This window comes from Apostichopus japonicus, chromosome 9 (assembly GCF_037975245.1).
Source record: "Apostichopus japonicus isolate 1M-3 chromosome 9, ASM3797524v1, whole genome shotgun sequence".
Lineage (NCBI taxonomy): Eukaryota > Metazoa > Echinodermata > Holothuroidea > Aspidochirotida > Stichopodidae > Apostichopus > Apostichopus japonicus.
This window is the reverse complement of record NC_092569.1, coordinates 32,428,786-32,448,183: the sequence shown is the minus strand read 5'-3', so window position 1 is coordinate 32,448,183 and position 19,398 is coordinate 32,428,786. Positions and strand designations below refer to the sequence as shown.

Genomic DNA, 19,398 nt, shown 5'->3' with positions numbered 1-19,398 from the left:
TTGCAGCAGCCATCATAACAAAGTTCCTTCTCTACAAAAATATGAACAATTTTGGATGATGTCAGAACATTAAAGTTCTCCTTAGTCTTGTCAAATATTTTGCTTGTTGCTTGAGATGTATCGCGTTAAACTTAGATCTCTCCATTCTGTTGTCAGTCTTGTTCTAGTTCACTTCATTCTAAAAGTCTCATTATTTCACCAAAAAAATGAAGTTGACATATCTGTGTTTTATCATCTTTGGTGCTTTTCTACAAGAGTTGGTTTTCTCTGAAACATCTGGACAGATGGTAAGTTTACATACATTTCACGGTTTTTATCATTGTCGTCAAGGCTTGGTCAATGTAAAATTCTGCTTCAATTATTGCTCGATAATTCTTTGCTTTCTCCTGACATTATCTTTGACTTATTTTCAGCTGATTCATATAATTCTGCAGATTTTTTTTCTTTCTGCAATCATGCTGGATATTGACTGTAACGTCAGTAAATGTCGTATTAAGAACATTATAGGCACCCACTTAAGCTTTGGTAAAACCGTAAACAACAAAGCCAAGATAGATGTCTTTTTTTTTATTCAACCTGGTATCCTTTCCAACACTAGCAAAACAACCTTAACATTTGCGCTCGAATCAAAGCATTATTGAAATTCCCCGTTTTACTATTGTGTGAATCTAGTCCATTCACATCATTATAAAATGCTTCATCATATTTTCTTCAAAGTGCATTAAATTATGACTGATTTTTTGTTGTTGAAAATTACTAAGTTAATAACAATTGTTTTGAAAAAGGGAAATGAAGTCAAGAAGATCAGTGCAAATCAATTTGATAAAACGACAAATAGTTTGTTTGAAGCGATTAGACCCTTTTCTTTTCGTAATACTGTATCTAACGATTTCTGAGTCACTAGTAATTTGATAAGATTTATTACAGTGTTATTCCTCTTGTCATTTTAAATGGAGAGCAAGTTAAATTTGGCATGAAAGTACGTCGTAAAATAACCCCCAAATCACTAAAACGTATCATGAAGCTCGTTCCGTAACCTGTATATTGTTAACAAATTTCGTAATTAAAATTTCACATCATACAAACATACTCTACGTGATATTCAATCTTAGTTAGAAATTATAAGATGTAAATACTGCCGAAAAGAAATCTAGAGATATTTTGCAAATTCTAATTCGTTGAGAAATATTTTATATTGCTAGTTATATTTAGTATACCTGATTGTACGTTTACCTCCACACTTTGTACGGACTTAGAACTTTCTTGTGTGATTATAATCACTTTATTTAAATTGAATGTATAGTATTGTGATGTCCTTATTTAGAAACAGTCAGTGAAATTCTAATTTAGATAATACCCCTTCTTTTGTTTCTTCTTTTTCACTTGTTGATATTTACTAAGATGGAGGAACGATAAATATAAGTTAAACGAAAAAAATCTCACATTAGGTACATTATATTTATCTTAACCTTCGCCTGCAAAGTGAATTCAAAGCTATCTTAACTCTGCATGTCCATATTTAACCGATTCACACAGAGATCACAGTAAGCACTGTAACTCTTAAAGGTTTTTACTGCGGTGAAACATGGATCGTGCTAATAAATCTGTTTAATCGGTAGCATGTGCTATTAGGGTAACAAATTCATTAAAAATTACATTATAGGACAAATTTATTAAACTGCACTTGTTGGGACTACACATATTCCCAGTTCTTACTGTAATCCTGTAATAGCACATGATACCGATTTATAGAACGACCCAGTTTGTAATGAGGTACACAACTTTAAGATTTACAGTAGGTACTATGTTCACTGTGTACATCGGGTGTCATATGTTGCCTAATGTCTTATTTTCATTTAACGCTCAGAATTTGGCTTTATACATGTTAGCTCTATCCTGATTAGGATTTTACTGTTGACGTTGGACTTTTTCATATCAATGATCACGAAATTGAAAAACTTTCGAAAAGCACTGATCTTCTGAACAATTAAAATAGCTTGCTTGAACGTTTCTAAAACTACTCTGTTAAGATCATCATCAACATAAAGTAAAAATTTAGTTTCAATTTTAGTAATTTTATAGCTATACATGTATTATTATACCTTTTGTTAATTGATATATTTATATAACTCAATCAGATATGATTTTTCTTTGAAATATTGCTCAGTTCTGTTGCTTCATTATTTTCGAAACTTTTTATCAAATTTAGAACACATTTACCACATAAAACATTTTCTCAAAGTGTGACTTGCATCTATAGTAGATGAAAAACAGTGTACTAAAACCAACGTCCTGCATGATATATCCCTTTTACATAATGATGTTATAGCGAAATTACCATGCAGTTTCTAATTGTGCTAGTAAAATCCTCGGAAAAGTTATCTTGATCTCATTTTAGGCTTTGCAGAATTAAGTTGCGTCAATTGGTCAACTAGGTGATATTGCATTAATCCGTTAGCATGTTCTTTCAATTCTTTCTTAATTGTGGTTGGATCAAAGGGTTAATTAGACAAAAGTAATTGTCTTTTGACCGTTTTTAGTAAGGGTAGAATAACTTCGTATCAGCTCGTGTGATAGTGAAAAGTTGATTTTTGTTTGTTTGGTGTGAACTTGATTTGAAAGCCGCAACAGTCCTTCGACCATTTCTTTAAATTCAATTATGGTTTTAAAAAACATCGGTTTCAAGCAATATATATGGAACTGACACTTATGTGCATAAATTGTTAGTAAAACGTTCGACATGTCAACGTATTTATTATTTAATTATCATATATTAGTATATGTTGTTTTACTTCTCATTTAATGGTAAGAAAACCATACAGCTTCTCTGTGTTCGTCACCCACAGTTTTGTTTCTTATAATTTAATTGTTATGCAGTTGTGCAAAACAATAGAGCTATATCTCATATGATATAGCTCGTTTTGTTCTGTATACTCGCCGAAAAGTGATGTTCTTAATAATTCTGCTATTGCTATGTACCTTATAATTTGTCATAACTATTAAGAAATAGTAATGATTGCAGCAGAGATTCAATATATTTACGACTACATGAGTTGTACTGTAAATTCACGTATAGTGGACAATGTTGGTTTAGAATGTACATAACATGTAATCATTACAACAGCTTAAACTTTAAAAAAAAATGTCCAGTTCTTCGCCTGTCTTCAAACAAATATGTGTACTTCTTCCATTTTCGTTTACAGAATGATTTGAACATCGCTGAAAGCAACATTAAAAGCAGACAAAGAAGAAACTCTGAAAGTAAGCTTTATGTGTGTGTGGGGGGGGGGGGGGGAGGCGGTGGAGGTTGTGGTGGTCTTTGGTTTTTCTATATATCTTGTATTTTCAATTCTTCTAGCCTTAACTATATGATAAGGTAATTAAGCTAGTTAAAATGGTGCCTCACTTTTCTTAGAGATTTACGTAGATGTTTTATTGATGCTTGATAATAATTTTATACTTCTCCCGATTATACGTTCTTACTTAGAGTTATCAAATCGCTTTAATAGGACAACAAATTAAAACACACAAAAAAAGAGAAGGAAATAGGCCCATCTATCCGAGTATAGTGTGATGTAAGATATCATTCTTGCTACAAGAATATTTTGCATCAGAAAATAACCATTGCCATGTGCACGCCATCCTGGATCATTTCAAAACATATAATTGGAGAATCTAAGTAACGACAACAAACACAAGTTAACTTTAGTACTTAATTATCCATAATTTGACAGTTTCTAGTCATCAATTACATATTTCTAAGGAACTAGCAAGGTTCTTAAGGAGCTGCATCTTCTTGTATATTACAAGAAACAGTCCAAACGTGTGTAGATTCTAACTGATATAGTATGTAACCAGAGTAAAGTGATATAAAGACAGAGTTTCATTTTAGCTAAAGTCGTGCAATAGAACTGTTACCTGATACGTAAAGACATCAACTATTTCGATGTTATTTTAACTATTTGGAACAAACTCGGAAATTACTGCAACTGAAAATACTCATTCATATGCAAAGTGATGTACATTAGTTTTTAGCTGATAAAGTCAGACAAAGGTTTTTGTTCCCCAATACTGTCTTACAGGTTCCTCTTACTTCTACTACCAAGAGCCTCAGTATCCCAGAGATTGCAAGGAAGTCTTCGAGCAATGTGATGATCAAGCTGAATCTGGTGTTTTCATGATTCAGCCCGACGGTGCTCCAGAACCTTTTAATGTCCACTGTAATAATTCAATAGATGGAGGCGGATGGACGGTGATTTGGCGAAATTGGTTTCATTCTTGATGGTGGGGGGGGGGGGGTGGTACATTAAGCTGTTATCATTAAGCTGGTAGATGATAAGATGGTACATTAAGCTGTTAAATTGTTGATTCACCAAATACACTATGGCCGAACAAATATATAGAAGCCATACACGTCTTTATATATTTTGAGATCCTCCAATAGGGCAGATGTATTAAGTAATGAAATTTACCAATCTGTGTTATCAGCTCATCTTGTTAGTTTGTATCTGAAGAAATGTCTCTAAGGATAGGAATGTCAAATCCTAAGGTTTTGTCTTCGCTTAATGTTGGGCTGAAGTATTGCAGCCATCGGAAAACAAAGAAATTGTTGTAGAAGAATATTTTTTAGTCACTCCCAGAAAATGAACCACGTGCTACGAAAGGTATATGTAAGTATACTGTAGACAACTTTGAATTTATATTACATATATATCAGCCTTTATATGAATATTACGGAGTTTAACTCATTAATCATTAAATCATTCCTGTTTTTCCCCCAATAGGTATTTCAACGTAGGATTGATGGAGCTGTGGATTTTTACCGACGTTGGGACGACTACAAAGACGGATTTGGGTTTTTACAACGAGAATTCTGGCTCGGTAACGACAAGTTATCCTACATAACTAACCAGGGTGACTACGAGCTACGTATCGACCTGGTCAGCAGGAATGGTATTTCCTACTTTGCCAAGTACGACCTCTTCAGGATCAGCGATGAAATCAGTAAATACAGAATGACAGATCTTGGAACCTATCTGCCTGAAAGCACAACAAGTTAGTTTATTTTTTATTTTCATGTAATTAATACATTTCTACAAACAGTTGACGCATGGGAGAGAAATTCAACTTCGCAATATTATAACAAAGATGTTGCTGGAAAGAGGTTAACAAACTTAAATTGGAAGTGTGGAAGTTAAAATCAATGATATGCTAATATGTCATTAGGTCCAAAGTCACCTTCATTGTGTTTTTGGGGCAATATCATTCTATTCCATGTTTTGTTAATGCAAATATAAATTAAAGGAAATTCGATCATAAATTCGTGTTGATAATGTATAAAACAATGGTTTGAAGTACAGGTAAAACTTAACGTTAGACTATTCATAAACGAGCCCCTTACTCGTTTCCCCTATGCGATGTTATTGGGAGGGGGTACCTTCAACCACATTAAGGGCTACATTTAAGAGATATCCAAAGGAAATATATTTGCACGAACAAAAGAAACCGTTTTCATTTGCTTATATTCTTCACGAAAACAAAATCCCCATGGATGTTGGAAAGCGAACGGTAAGGGCAATCATGGGGTATTACAATACACAGATTGATACCTCATCCTGTAAGCTTACAACTGTACCAATGCTAGTAAGGGTTGTTTGTGCTCTTTGAGCTTTGTCGATAATGTAGGAGAGATAATAACGTACAAATTACTCTATCGGTGACAAAAACCAATAACAAACAAACACGTTCAAGCCCCATTAATATACTTTATATTAAAATATTGCTTTATGAAAGCCAACACACAATGCACTGTTATTTATACATATGCAGTTTATAAGAAGAGGAAAATAAACAAGATATGCGAAGTTATAACAATAAGTAAGACATGTTATCTTTGCTTCTAGAGAAATAAAAATATAATTTAACACAATCAACGCAAAATATTAACAACAAGAACAACGGAAAACACATAAAACAAGTGGCTTCGAGTCAACACTTTTTACATATCTGAAATAATTCATTTCCCTCGTCTTTTGCGATAACAATAGGCCTTTATATAAGAAAAGCGGTGACCTATCTGTTACGTCTATAAATGAAAAATGACGAAGGTGGCCAAATATTGAAAACGTGTACAAATGAAACAATGGAAATATTTAAAAAACGAATTGTACTTGGATTAAAAATAAAATTTTTGCTACAACGTGTGTCCAATATTGTGTAACTATTGCATTATTATTTCCCTTTTGCGAATGAGTCATATTGATGTTCTTAACCCACCTTGATGAAGTTTGTGGAATGCTTCATCGTAAAATCTGGTATGTTTTGATACAAGAAAAATGTTTCGTAAGTTTCTCGTTTACTAATATGACGATAACGCTAACTTCAATGTTTTATCTTCTTTCTTCATTCTAGATTATGACCGCATGGCTTATCATCGAAACATGTCCTTCTCTACCTGGGACAGGGAAAATGACAAGCATAGTAGTTATAATTGTGCATCTCATCATCATGGTGCCTGGTGGTTCAATGCTTGTATTTACTCTAACCTCAACGCTCTCTACTTCGACAGCCATGACTCTTACAAGACCATTTCTTGGTATGACCTTCCTGGTGGGCGATATAACATCAAATATACAGAAATGAAACTACGCCCCGTTTCCGCGAGATAGTTAGAAAGGAGAGATATACATGTCAACAAGTAGAGACTTCTCTAAATATGTTTTGCGGGGATATCCATTAACAAATTTCTACACTTACTGTTCCATAAAAAACAAATGCGACACAAATTCGATTATATTGAAAAACCTCAAGTCAAGGTTGTAAACTTCAAAATATTCATATTTAATAAGCTTTAACTCTGTCAAAAGATTTAGAAACCTTTCGAAAATAAATATGAAAGAAAAGAACCCTTTTTATTGTACACTTGTTTTCATTGTTTTTGAAAGTTAATGATTTTTTCAACAAAACCAAAATAATGTGTAACGATTTTTATCTATGTCCAATGCACTTTGATTCACATCAGCAAAATTGAAAATTGTTGAAACTGTTTGGACTATTTCATCATATATCCCATTTTTATCAAAGTGTAGAGAAACTTTGTATTAATTAAGACTTGAAAGACCTAAGACAATGCAGCGAGTTGTTAAGGCCTGGTCAATACAGTTAATAGTTCTTTCAATATCTTAAACATATATAACTTACACATGCTTCAAATCAACATGATCATCGTCTAACGTATAAAAGAAATAAAAGCAATATGTTTTAACAATCTTACAATTACAAATTTCTTTGAGCTAGAATATTTTTCTTAATGAGTATCTTACAATACTGTCATTTTTCTTCCTGTAAGTGACCCCAAATACATAAACAACGCTTTATTCGTTCGATGGTTCATATCAACAGCCATAAGTTCAAGTGGGTAAGGGTGGCCTAATCAGTGTTTGATGTATGGAACCATACTGAATCGAAAGCGTCACAAACGTGTTTGTACTGTTCAAATGTGTGTGGTTTGGGGCCATTTTCTATGAGCATGAGGAACAGTGTAGAACTACATTGTACTGTCTAAATAAATATATATACATATATATTTATATATATATATATATATATACATATATATATATATATATATATATATATATATATATATACAGACTATAATTAACGTCATGATCACATGACATCATCCGATAGAAGGTAACATAATTTTGTTGTCTGACACACAGGAATTCTACAGTTCTACACTAAGCCTCATGCTCATATATATATATATATATATATATATATATATATATATATATATATATATATATATATATATATATATATATATATATATGCACAGACTATAATTAACGTCATGATCACATGACATCATCCGATAGAAGGTAACATAACTTTGTGGTCTGACACACAGGAGTTCTACAGTTCTACACTATACCTCATGCTCATATATATATATATATATATATATAAATATATATATATATATATATATAGTTTAGAATTTAATATGTATTATGTATGTGAATATATATATATATATATATATACCCAGACTATAATTAACGTCATGATCACATGACATCATCCGATAGAAGGTAACATAACTTTGTGGTCTGACACACAGGAGTTCTACAGTTCTACACTATACCTCATGCTCATATATATATATATATATATATATATATATATAAATATATATATATATATATATATATAAAAAGTTTAGAATTTAATATGTATTATGTATGTGAATATATATATATATATATATATATATATATATATATATATATATATATATAAATATATGTAGTCACGGTTCATATTCGTCTGAATAATACATTGCCGCGTTTAAATATCATTTCTGATCGGATGGAATTTCCTTTCAATCTTTTTCTTTTAATACGTCATGGGAGAAAGTTGATCAGAAAGTTATTGGCAGCTGCGTACTAGAATAATACACACAGACTTTAATTAACGTCATGATCACATGACATCATCCGATAGAAGGTAACATAACTTTAAGAAAACAAAGATAAAAGCGTTTGTAGTCTGACACACAGGCCTTCGCAACGATATGGTAAACTTCGTATTACCATTTGGATGTCTGACCTTGTGACCTCTTCAAATCTCCTCAGAATGTTGATATCATTACATTTAATTTACCGCGTTTACACATCACATAAATATCACTTTACCGTTCTGCAAACTTTGTAGCTCTGAAATTGTATAAGGTACCTCAACTGCGTCTACCAATTGAAAAATAGTTAAAGGGTTTCGTTATTGGAAATTTATTCGAGAAAACTTGACCATCTACTACTTATGAACAAAAGTCTTGTAATCAAACAACTAACGATTTATGAACAATGTTTTTAACCATCGTCGTCAGTTTGACTTGATGGGACACCGTTTTCCATGTCGTGAAACACACACAGACGTCATTGTATGAACCATTCAGGAAAACCCCAACTATAAATTTGAATTTTGAAGCAGTTGTAACCGCCTATAATAAGGAACACCCTTTAAGGAACTAATCATCCTAGTATCCCTCCTCTGGACCTTTTCAAGTACTTCCTTATCCTTAGCAAAATGTGGGTTCCAAGCCTAAACAGCATACTCCAGATGAGGCCCAACCAACTGTTTATAAAGCCTAACTACTATGTCCTCTTTCAGAAAACTGAAGTTCCTCTTGATCATACCTAAAACCCTATTACCTCTTTAAGCAGCTTCAAGACAAAGGTTATAATGCAGAGATGAGTCAATGTAGATAACTAGGTCTCTTTCAACAAAGACCTCCTGTAACTCCACACCATTTAAGATTGTAGTTATACTTTTGGTTACTACTACCAATAAGCATCACCTTGCATTTATCGTTATTAAAAGCATTTGCCATCCCTGAGACCAGTAAAAACCATATTCAAATCCGTTTGAAATTTCTCAGCATAGCTTTTGGAAGAGACCTCAGAATACAATTTGGTGTCATCAGTAAACTTCTTAGCTGTACACAAAATATCTCCGTCAATGTCATTGATATAGGCAACAAACAACAAGGGACCCAAAAACAGACCCTTGTGGAACCCCACTAGTGACGTTCTGTCAAGAAGAAGCACAGCCTTTAAATTACCACCCTCTGTTTCTTATTACCAAGCCAATTCTCGATCCAAGACAGTAAATTCCCATTGTTTGGGGAATAAGCGGTGAAGGCCGTATTCAACTGTGTTCTGGAAAGCAACTTTCAGTTACGGATTCATTGCGTGGAGTAGTTTATTCCCATTCAAAGTTGGTTATGTACGTGATAATGTAGGCTAAGATATAGAGCGTTACAGGAACATTGTTGGGTTATTTCTTGTCATGAAAATGCCAGATGAGAAGTAAGGTTAGTCTGACAAATTGCAATTACTGAGTTTTTCTAACCGGAAATATGCTGACAACATGGCAAGTGATGGAATTTTCTTTGAATGTGTCTATTGTAGTATCATGTTAGGTATTAATCCACAGTGACTTATACGACACTGATGTGGGTACAGCTATGATAGTGTATGTTGTCTCATAACCATGTTCCACTTCCCACCAGGTTGTTACCAACTTCATTCCGCTACGCAACAGATTATCTCCTATACTGCGATGTAATTTATGTGTTTCAGGGCGCCCTAACAATGCCTGAAACATATCTTTTCACCAATGCCTCTGTTATTCGTACGATGTCACGACATTTTGTTTATGACTGTGATCGTATAAAGACAAATGACGACGATAACGTCATCACTGTTGATAAATATTTCATCTCCCTCCTATACAAAATAAACAATCATTGGTCATTCTGACATGTGAGTTAACAACCAGTCTCTGTTAAGGCGTATATTTTGATGGCGAGATAACGTAGTTAGAAGTCTCAACAGGTTGCTATAATGTAATGAACTGGCTATTGTGAGCTGACCTTAATTAATATCAATGATTTTTTCTTCAGTAAATGAGTAATTTGTGACAAACATTACAGAAGTATGTTATTAGCAATTTTCTGGAGTCTCTTTTATTCATTTTTTGGTTGAAATTTTGACAAATGCACATTGTTGCAAATTGCACACTCTTACGCAAATCCAAATAAGAGGAATGAGTAGCTTTCTTTCTTCGCGTATGTCATATCCTCAAAATAAAGCAAACATAAATATAAGTATTTACTTTCTGAACATCCTACCTACGGAGCTTGCAGCAGCCATCATAACAGAGTTCCTTCTCTACAAAAATATGAACAATTTTGGATGACGTCAGAACATTAAAGTTCTCCTTAGTCTTGTCAAATATTTTGCTTGTTGCAACTGAGATCTCTCCATTCTGTTGTCAGTCTTGTTCTGCTTCACTTCATTCTAAAAGTCTCATTATTTCACAAAAAAAAAAAAATGAAGTTGACATATCTGTGTTTGATCATCTTTGGTGCTTTTCTACAAGAGTTGGTTTTCTCTGAGACATCTGGACAGATGGTAAGTTTACATACATTTCACGGTTTTTATCATTGTCGTCAAGGCTTGGTCAATGTGAAATTCTGCTTTAATTATTGCTCGATAATTCTTTGCTTTCTCCTGACATTATCTTTGACTTATTTTCAGCTGATTCATATAATTCTGCAGATTTTTTTCTTTCTGCAATCATGCTGGATATTGACTGTAACGTCAGTAAATGTCGTATTAAGAACATTATAGGTACCCACTTAAGCTTTGGTGAAACCGTAAACAACAAAGCCAAGATAGATGTCTTTTTTTTATTCAACCTGGTATCCTTTCCAACACTAGCAAAACAACCTTAACATTTGCGCTCGAATCAAAGCATTATTGAAATTCCCCGTTTTACGATTGTGGTTAATCTAGCCCATTCACACCATTATAAATGCTTCATCATACTTTCATCAAAGTGAATTAAATTATGACTGATTTTTTGTTGTTGAAAATAACTAAGTTGATAACAATTGTTTTGAAAAAAGAGGAAATAAAGTCAAGAAGATCAGTGCAAATCAATTTCTTAAAACGACAAATAGTTTGTTTGAAGCGATTATACCCTTTTCTTTTCGTAATACTGTATCTAACGATTTCTGAGTCACTAGTAATTTGATAAGATTTATTACAGTGTTATTCCTCTTGTCATTTTAAATGGAGAGAAAGTTGAAGTTGGAATTAACGTATGTCGTAAAATAACCCCCAAATCACTAAAACGTATCATGAAGCTCGTTCCGTAACCTGCATATTGTTAACAAAATTCGTAATTAAAATTTCACATCATACAAACAAACTCTTCGTTATATTCACTCTTAGTTAAAAATTATAAGATATAAATACTGCAGAAAAGAAATCTAGAGATATTTTGCAAATTCTAATTCGTTGAGAAATATTTTATATTGCTAGTTATTTTTAGTATACCTGATTGTACGTTTACCTCCACACTTTGTACGGACTTAGAACTTTCTTGTGTGATTATAATCACTTTATTTAAATTGAATGTATAGTATTGTGATGTACTTATTTAGAAACAGTCAGTGAAATTCTAATTTAGATAATACCCCTTCTTTTGTTTCTTTTTTTTTCCACTTGTTGATATTTACTAAGATGGAGGAACGATAAATATAAGTTAAAAGAAAAAAATCTCACATTAGGTACATTATATTTAACCTTCGCGTGCAAAGTGACTTCAAAGCTATGTTAACTCTGCATGTCCATATTTAACCGATTCACACAGAGATCACAGTAGGTACTGTAACTCTTAAAGGTTTGTACTACAGTAAAACACTGATCGTGCTAATAAACCTGTGTATCGGTAGCATGTGCTATTAGGGTTACAAATTCATTAAAAAATTACATTAATGGAAACATTTATTGAACTGCACTTGTTGGGACTACACATATTCCCAGTTCTTACTGTAATCCTGTAATAGCACATGATACCGATTTATAGAACGACCCAGTTTGCAATGAGGTACACAACTTTAAGATTTACAGTAGGTACTATGTTCACTGTGTACATCGGGTGTCATATTGTGCCTAATGTCTTATTATCCATTTAACGCTCATAATTTGGCTTTATACAGGTTAGCTCTATCCTGATTAGGATTTCAATGTTGACGTTAGATTTTTTCATATCACTGATCACGAAATTTAAAAACTTTCGAAAAACACTGATCTTCTGAACAATTAAAATAGCTTGCTTGAACGTTTCTAAAACTACTCTGTTAAGATCATCATCAACATAAAGTAAAAATTTAATTTCAATTTTAGTAATTTTATAGCTATAAATGTATTATTATACCTTTTGTTAATTGATATACTTATATAACTCAATCAGATATGCTTTTTCTTTAAAATATTGCTCAGTTCTGTTGCTTCGTTATTTTCGTAACTTTTTATCAAATTCAGAATACATTTACCACATAAAACATTTTCTCAAAGTGTGACTTGCATCTACAGTAGATGAAAAACAGTGTAATAAAACCAACGTCCTGCAAGATATATCCCTTTTACATAATGATGTTATAGCGAAATTACCATTCAGCTTTTAATTGTGCTAGTAAAATCCTCGGAAAAGTTTTCTTGATCTCATTTTAGGCTTTGCAGAATTAAGTTGCGTCAATTGGTCAACTTGGTGATATTGCATTAATCCGTTAGCATGTTCTTTCAATTCTTTCTTAATTATGGTTGGATCAAACTTCAAAGGGTTAATTATACAAAACTCATTGTCTTTTGACCGTTTTTAGTAAGAGTAACTTCGTATATATCACCTTGTGTGATAGTGAAAAGTTGATTTTTGTTTGTTTGATGTGATCTTGATTTGAAAGCCGCAACAGTCCTCCAACCATTTCTTTAAATTCAATTATGGTTTAAAAAATATCGGTTTCTAGCTATTTATATGGAACTGACACTTATGTGCATAAATTGTTAGTACGACGTTCGACATTTCAACGTATTTATTATTTAATTACCATATACTAGTATATGTTGTTTTACTTCTCATTTAATGGTAAGAAAACCATACAGCTTCTTTGTGTTCGCCACCCACAGTTTTGGTTCTAATAATTTAATTGCTATGCAGTTGTGCAAAACAAAAGAGCTATATCTCATATGATATAGCTCGTTTTGTTCTGTATACTCGCCGAAAATTGATGTTCTAATAATTCTGCTATTGCTATGCACCTTATAATTCGTCATAACTATGAAGAAATAGTAATGATTGCAGCAGAGATTCAATATATTTACGACTTCATGAGTTGTACTGTAAGATCACGTATAGTGGACAATGTTGGTTTAGAATGTACATAACATGCAATCATTACAACAGCTTAAACTAGAAAAAAATGTCCAATTCTTCAAGTCTTCAAACAAATATGTGTACTTCTTCCATTTTTGTTTACAGAATGATTTGAACATCGCTGCAAGCAACATTAAAAGTAGACAAAGAAGAAACTCTGAAAGTAAGCTTTATTGGAGGGGGGGGGGTAGGGGTCGAATTGGGGGTAGGGGGCGATAGAGGTTGTGGTGGTCTTTGGTTTTTCTCATATTGTATATCTTGTATTTCCAATTGTTTTAGCCTTAACTATATCATAAGGTAATTAAGCTAGTTAAAATGGTGCCTCACTTTTCTTAGAGATTTACGTAGCATGTTTTATTGATGCTTGATAATAATTTTATATTTCTCCCAATTATACGTTCTTACTTAGAGGTATCAAATCGCTTTTGCATCAGAAAATAACCATTGCCATGTGTACACCATCCTGGATCATTTCATAACATATAATTGGAGAATCTAAATACCGTCAACAAATACAAATTCAACTTTCATACTAAATTATCCATAATTTGACAGTTTCTAGTCATCAATTACATATTTATAAGGAACCATCAAGGTCCTTAAGTAGCTGCATCTTCTGTATATTACAAGAAACAGTCCAAACGTGTATAGATTCGAACTGATATAATAAGTAACCAGAGTCAAGTGATATAAGGACAGAGTTTTATTTTAGCTTAAGTCGTGGATTACAACTGTTACCTGATACGTAAAGACATCAACTATTTCGATGTTATTTTAACTATTTGGAACAAAATCGGAAATTACTGCAACTCAAAATACTCATTCATATGCAAAGTGATGTTCACTAGTTTTTAGCTGATAAAGTCAGACAAAGGTTTTTGTTCCCCAATACTGTCTTACAGGTTCCTCTTACTTCTACTACCAAGAGCCTCAGTATCCGAGAGATTGCAAGGAAGTCTACGAACAATGTGATGATCAAACTGAATCTGGTATTTTCATGATTCAGCCCGACGGTGCTCCTGAACCTTTCAACGTCCACTGTAATAATTCAATAGATGGAGGTGGATGGACGGTGAGTTGGCTAAATTTGTGTTATTCTTGTTTCGTGATTACGGTGTGAGCGAGGCGGGTTGGGGGGGGGGGGCGATTGTACGGAATGTCAAATCCTAAGGATTTGTCTTCGTTAACCAATATTAATTTGGGCTGAAGTATTGCAACCATCGGCAAACAATGAAATTGCTGTAGAAGAATATTTTTCAGTCACTCCCAGAAAATGAACTATGGGCTACGAAAGGTATGTGTATGTCTACGTATACTGTATACATCTTCGAATGACATTAAATATATATCAGTCTTTATATGAATATTATGGAGTTGAACTCATCGGAATTATAAATACATTTGATCATTGAAATCATACATGTTTTCCCCCAACAGGTATTTCAACGTAGAATTGATGGTGCTGTAGATTTTTATCGACGTTGGGACGACTACAAAGACGGCTTTGGGTTTTTACAACGAGAATTCTGGCTCGGTAACGACAAGTTATCCTACTTGACTAACCAGGGTGACTACGAGCTACGTATCGACCTGGTCAGCAGGAATGGTAATTCTTACTTTGCCAAGTACGACCTCTTCAGGATCAGCGATGAAATCAGTAAATACAGAATGACAGATCTTGGAACCTATCTGCCTGAAAGCACAGCAAGTTAGTATATATTTGGTATTTGCAAGGAATTAATAAATGAATAGAAACACTTGACGCATGGGACAGAAAACAAAGATGTTGCTCGAAATAGGTTAAAAAGCTTATAATGGTAGTTTGGAAGTGAAAATCAATTATATGCTAATAGTCTCATTATACCCAAAGTATCTTTTATTGTGTCATGAGGGAAGTATAATTCTCTTCCATTTTTTGTTAATGCAAACATAAAGTAAATGAAATGTGATCATAAATTCGTTTGGATAATGCAAACAACAATGGTTTTAACCTCAGGTGAAACCTAACGTAAAAAAATATAAATGAGCTCCTTACTTTTTACTCCTATTCGATGTTATTGTTACGGGGTACCTTACTACCATATTAAGGACTAAATTTAGGTGTACATCCGAAGGAAAATCCATTTGCACGAACATAAGTAAGGGTTTTCCATTGCCTATATTCTTCACAAAAACAAAATCCCCATGGATGTTGGCAAAGGCAAGCAGAGGGGATTGCAATACAGAGATTGTGACCTCATCCTGTAAGCTTACAACTGTACCAATGCTAGCAAGGGTTGTTTGTGCTCTTTGAGTTTTGTCGATAATGTAGGAGAGATAATAACGTACGAATTACTCTATCGGTGACAAAAACCAACAACAAACAAACACGTTCAAGCCCCATTAATATACTTTACATTAAAATATTGCTTTATGAAAGTCAACACACTTTGCCCTGTTATTAATACATATACATTTGATTAGAAGAGGAAAATAAACAAGATATGCGAATTTTTAACAAGAAGTAAGACGTGTTATCTTCGCTTCTAGAGAAATAAGAATATAATTAAATACAATCAACGCCAAAAATTAACTAGACTAGAACAACGGAAAACACATAAAATAAGTGGCTTCGAGTCACCAGTTTTTACAAATCGGAAATTACTCATTTCCCTCGTCTTTTCCGATAAAGAATATGTATAAGAAAAGCGGTGACTTATCTGTTACTACTACAATTGAGAAACGATGAAAGTAGCCAAATATTTAAAACGTGTACAGATGAAACAATGGAATTATTTAAATAAAAAAAAGTAAAATGTTCCGGACTACAATAAACGAATTACCTGTACTTGGATTAAAAACAAAGTCTTTGCAACAACGTGTTTCCAATATTGTGTAAATATTGCATCATTATTTCCCTTTTGAGAATGACTCATATCGATTTTCTTAATCCACCTTGATGAAGTTTGTGGAATGCTTCATCGTAAAATCTGGTATGTTTTGATACAAGAAAATGTTTCGTAAGTTTCTCATTTACTAATATGACGATTTCGCTAACTACAATGTATTATCTTCTTTCTTCATGATAGATGCTGACCGCATGGCTTATCATCGAAACATGTCCTTCTCTACCTGGGAAAGGGATAATGACAAGCATAGTAGTTATAACTGTGCATCTTATGATCATGGTGGCTGGTGGTTCAATGCGTGTTATTACTCTAACCTCAACGGTCTCTACTTCGATAGCCATGACTCTCACAAGACCATTTATTGGTATAGTCTTCCTGGTGGGAATTATAACATCAAATATACAGAAATGAAACTACGCCCCGTTTCCGCGAGATAGTTAGAAAGGAGACATATACATGTAAACAGTAGAATCTTCTCTAAATATGTTTTTCGGATATCCATTAACAAATTTCTAAACCTTACTGTTCCACAAAAAAAAACTATGCGACACAGATTAGATGATACTGAAAAATCTCAAGTCAACGTTGTAAACTTCACATTATTCATATTTAATAAGCTCTAACTCTGTCAAAAGATTTGAAACCTATCGAAAATAAATATGAAAAATAACCTTTTTTATTGTATACTTGTCTTCATTGTTTTTGAAAGTTAATGATTTTTCCAACAAAACTAAAATAATGTGTAACGATCTTTATCTATGTTTTATGTACTTTGATTCACATCAGCAAAACTGAAAATTGTTGAAACTGTTTGCACTATTTCATCATATATCCCATTTCAAAGTGTAGAGTAACTTTGTATTAATTAAGACTTGAAAGACCTAAGACAATGCAGCGAGTTGTTAAGGCCTGGTAAATACAGTTAATAGTTCTTTCAATATCTTAAACATATATAACTTATACATGCTTCAAATCAACATGATCATCATCTTACGTATAAAAGAAATAAAAGCAATATGTATTAACATTCTTACAATTACAAATTTCTTTGGGCTAGAGATTTCTTTAAATGAGTATCTTACAATACTCTCATTTTGTCTTCCTGTTAGTGACCCCAAATACATAAACAACGCTTTATGCCTTCGATGGTTAAATATCAACAGCCATAAGTTCAAGTGGGTAAGGGTGGCCTAATCAGTGTTTGATGTATGGAAGCATACTGAATCGAAGGCGTCACAAACGTGTTTGTACTGTTCAAATGTGTGTGGTTTGGGGCCATTTTCTATGAGCATGAGGTACAGTGTAGAACTACATTGTACTGTCTAAATAAATATATATACATATATATATATATATATATATATATATATATATATATATATATACACAGACTATAATTAACGTCATGATCACATGACATCATCCGATAGAAGGTAACATAACTTTTTGGTCTGACACACAGGAGTTCTACAGTTCTACACTATACCTCATGCTCATATATATATATATATATATATATATATATATATATGTATATAGTTTAGAATTTAATATGTATTATGTATGTGAATATATATATATATATATATATATATATATATATACATATATATATGTAGTCACGGTTCATATTCGTCTGAATAATACATTGCCGCGTTTAAATATCATTTCTGATCGGATGGAATTTTCTTTCAATCTTTTCCTTTTAATACGTCATGGGAGAAAGTTGATCAGAAAGTTATTGGCAGCTGCGTACTAGAATAATACACACAGACTTTAATTAACGTCATGATCACATGACATCATCCGATAGAAGGTAACATAACTTTAAGAAAACAAAGATAAAAGCGTTTGTGGTCTGACACACAGGCGTTTGCAACGATATGGTAAACTTCGTATTACCATTTGGATATCTGACCTTGTGACCTCTTCAAATCTCCTCAGAATGTTGATATCATTACATTTAATTTACCGCGTTTACACATCACATAAATATCACTTTACCGTTCTGCAAACTTTGTAGCTCTGAAATTGTATAAGGTACCTCAACTGCGTCTACCAATTGAAAAATAGTTAAAGGGTTTCGTTATTGGAAATTTATCCGAGAAAACTTGACCATCTACTACTTATGAACAAAAGTCTTGTAATCAAACAACTAACGATTTATGAACAATGTTTTTAACCATCGTCGTCAGTTTGACTTGATGGGACACCGTTTTCCATGTCGTGAAACACACACAGACGTCATTGTATGAACCATTCAGGAAAACCCCAACTATAAATTTGAATTTTGAAGCAGTTGTAACCGCCTATAATAAGGAACACCCTTTAAGGAACTAATCATCCTAGTATCCCTCCTCTGGACCTTTTCAAGTACTTCCTTATCCTTACCAAAATGTGGGTTCCAAGCCTAAACAGCATACTCCAGATGAGGCCCAACCAACTGTTTATAAAGCCTAACTACTATGTCCTCTTTCAGAAAACTGAAGTTCCTCTTGATCATACCTAAAACCCTATTACCTCTTCAAGCAGCTTCAAGACAAAGGTTATAATGCAGAGATGAGTCAATGTAGATAACTAGGTCTCTTTCAACAAAGACCTCCTGTAACTCCACACCATTTAAGATTGTAGTTATACTTTTGGTTACTACTACCAATAAGCATCACCTTGCATTTATCGTTATTAAAAGCATTTGCCATCCCTGAGACCAGTAAAAACC

At 33.0% G+C, this 19,398-nt stretch overlaps 1 protein-coding gene across 3 annotated transcripts; it reads left to right on the top strand.

Moving 5' to 3' along the window:
• The first annotated feature begins 138 nt into the window (after positions 1-138).
• LOC139973291 (fibrinogen-like protein A) lies at positions 139-17,353 on the top strand. Of its 3 annotated transcripts, none has more exons than XM_071979856.1 (5): positions 139-287; positions 3,204-3,261; positions 4,083-4,252; positions 4,785-5,055; positions 6,412-6,905. In XM_071979856.1, the coding sequence occupies exons 1-5, from the start codon at positions 207-209 to the stop codon at positions 6,666-6,668; spliced, it is 837 nt and encodes a 278-aa protein (XP_071835957.1). In that variant the 5' UTR covers positions 139-206; the 3' UTR covers positions 6,669-6,905. The 3 variants fall into 3 exon arrangements, with proteins under 3 accessions (XP_071835957.1, XP_071835959.1, XP_071835958.1); XM_071979858.1 differs by lacking the exons at positions 3,204-3,261; positions 4,083-4,252; positions 4,785-5,055; positions 6,412-6,905 and adding exons at positions 13,897-13,954; positions 14,694-14,863; positions 15,229-15,499; positions 16,860-17,353 and having other exon boundaries at positions 159-287; XM_071979857.1 differs by lacking the exons at positions 139-287; positions 3,204-3,261; positions 4,083-4,252; positions 4,785-5,055; positions 6,412-6,905 and adding exons at positions 10,825-10,982; positions 13,897-13,954; positions 14,694-14,863; positions 15,229-15,499; positions 16,860-17,353.
• The last annotated feature ends 2,045 nt before the right edge of the window (positions 17,354-19,398 follow it).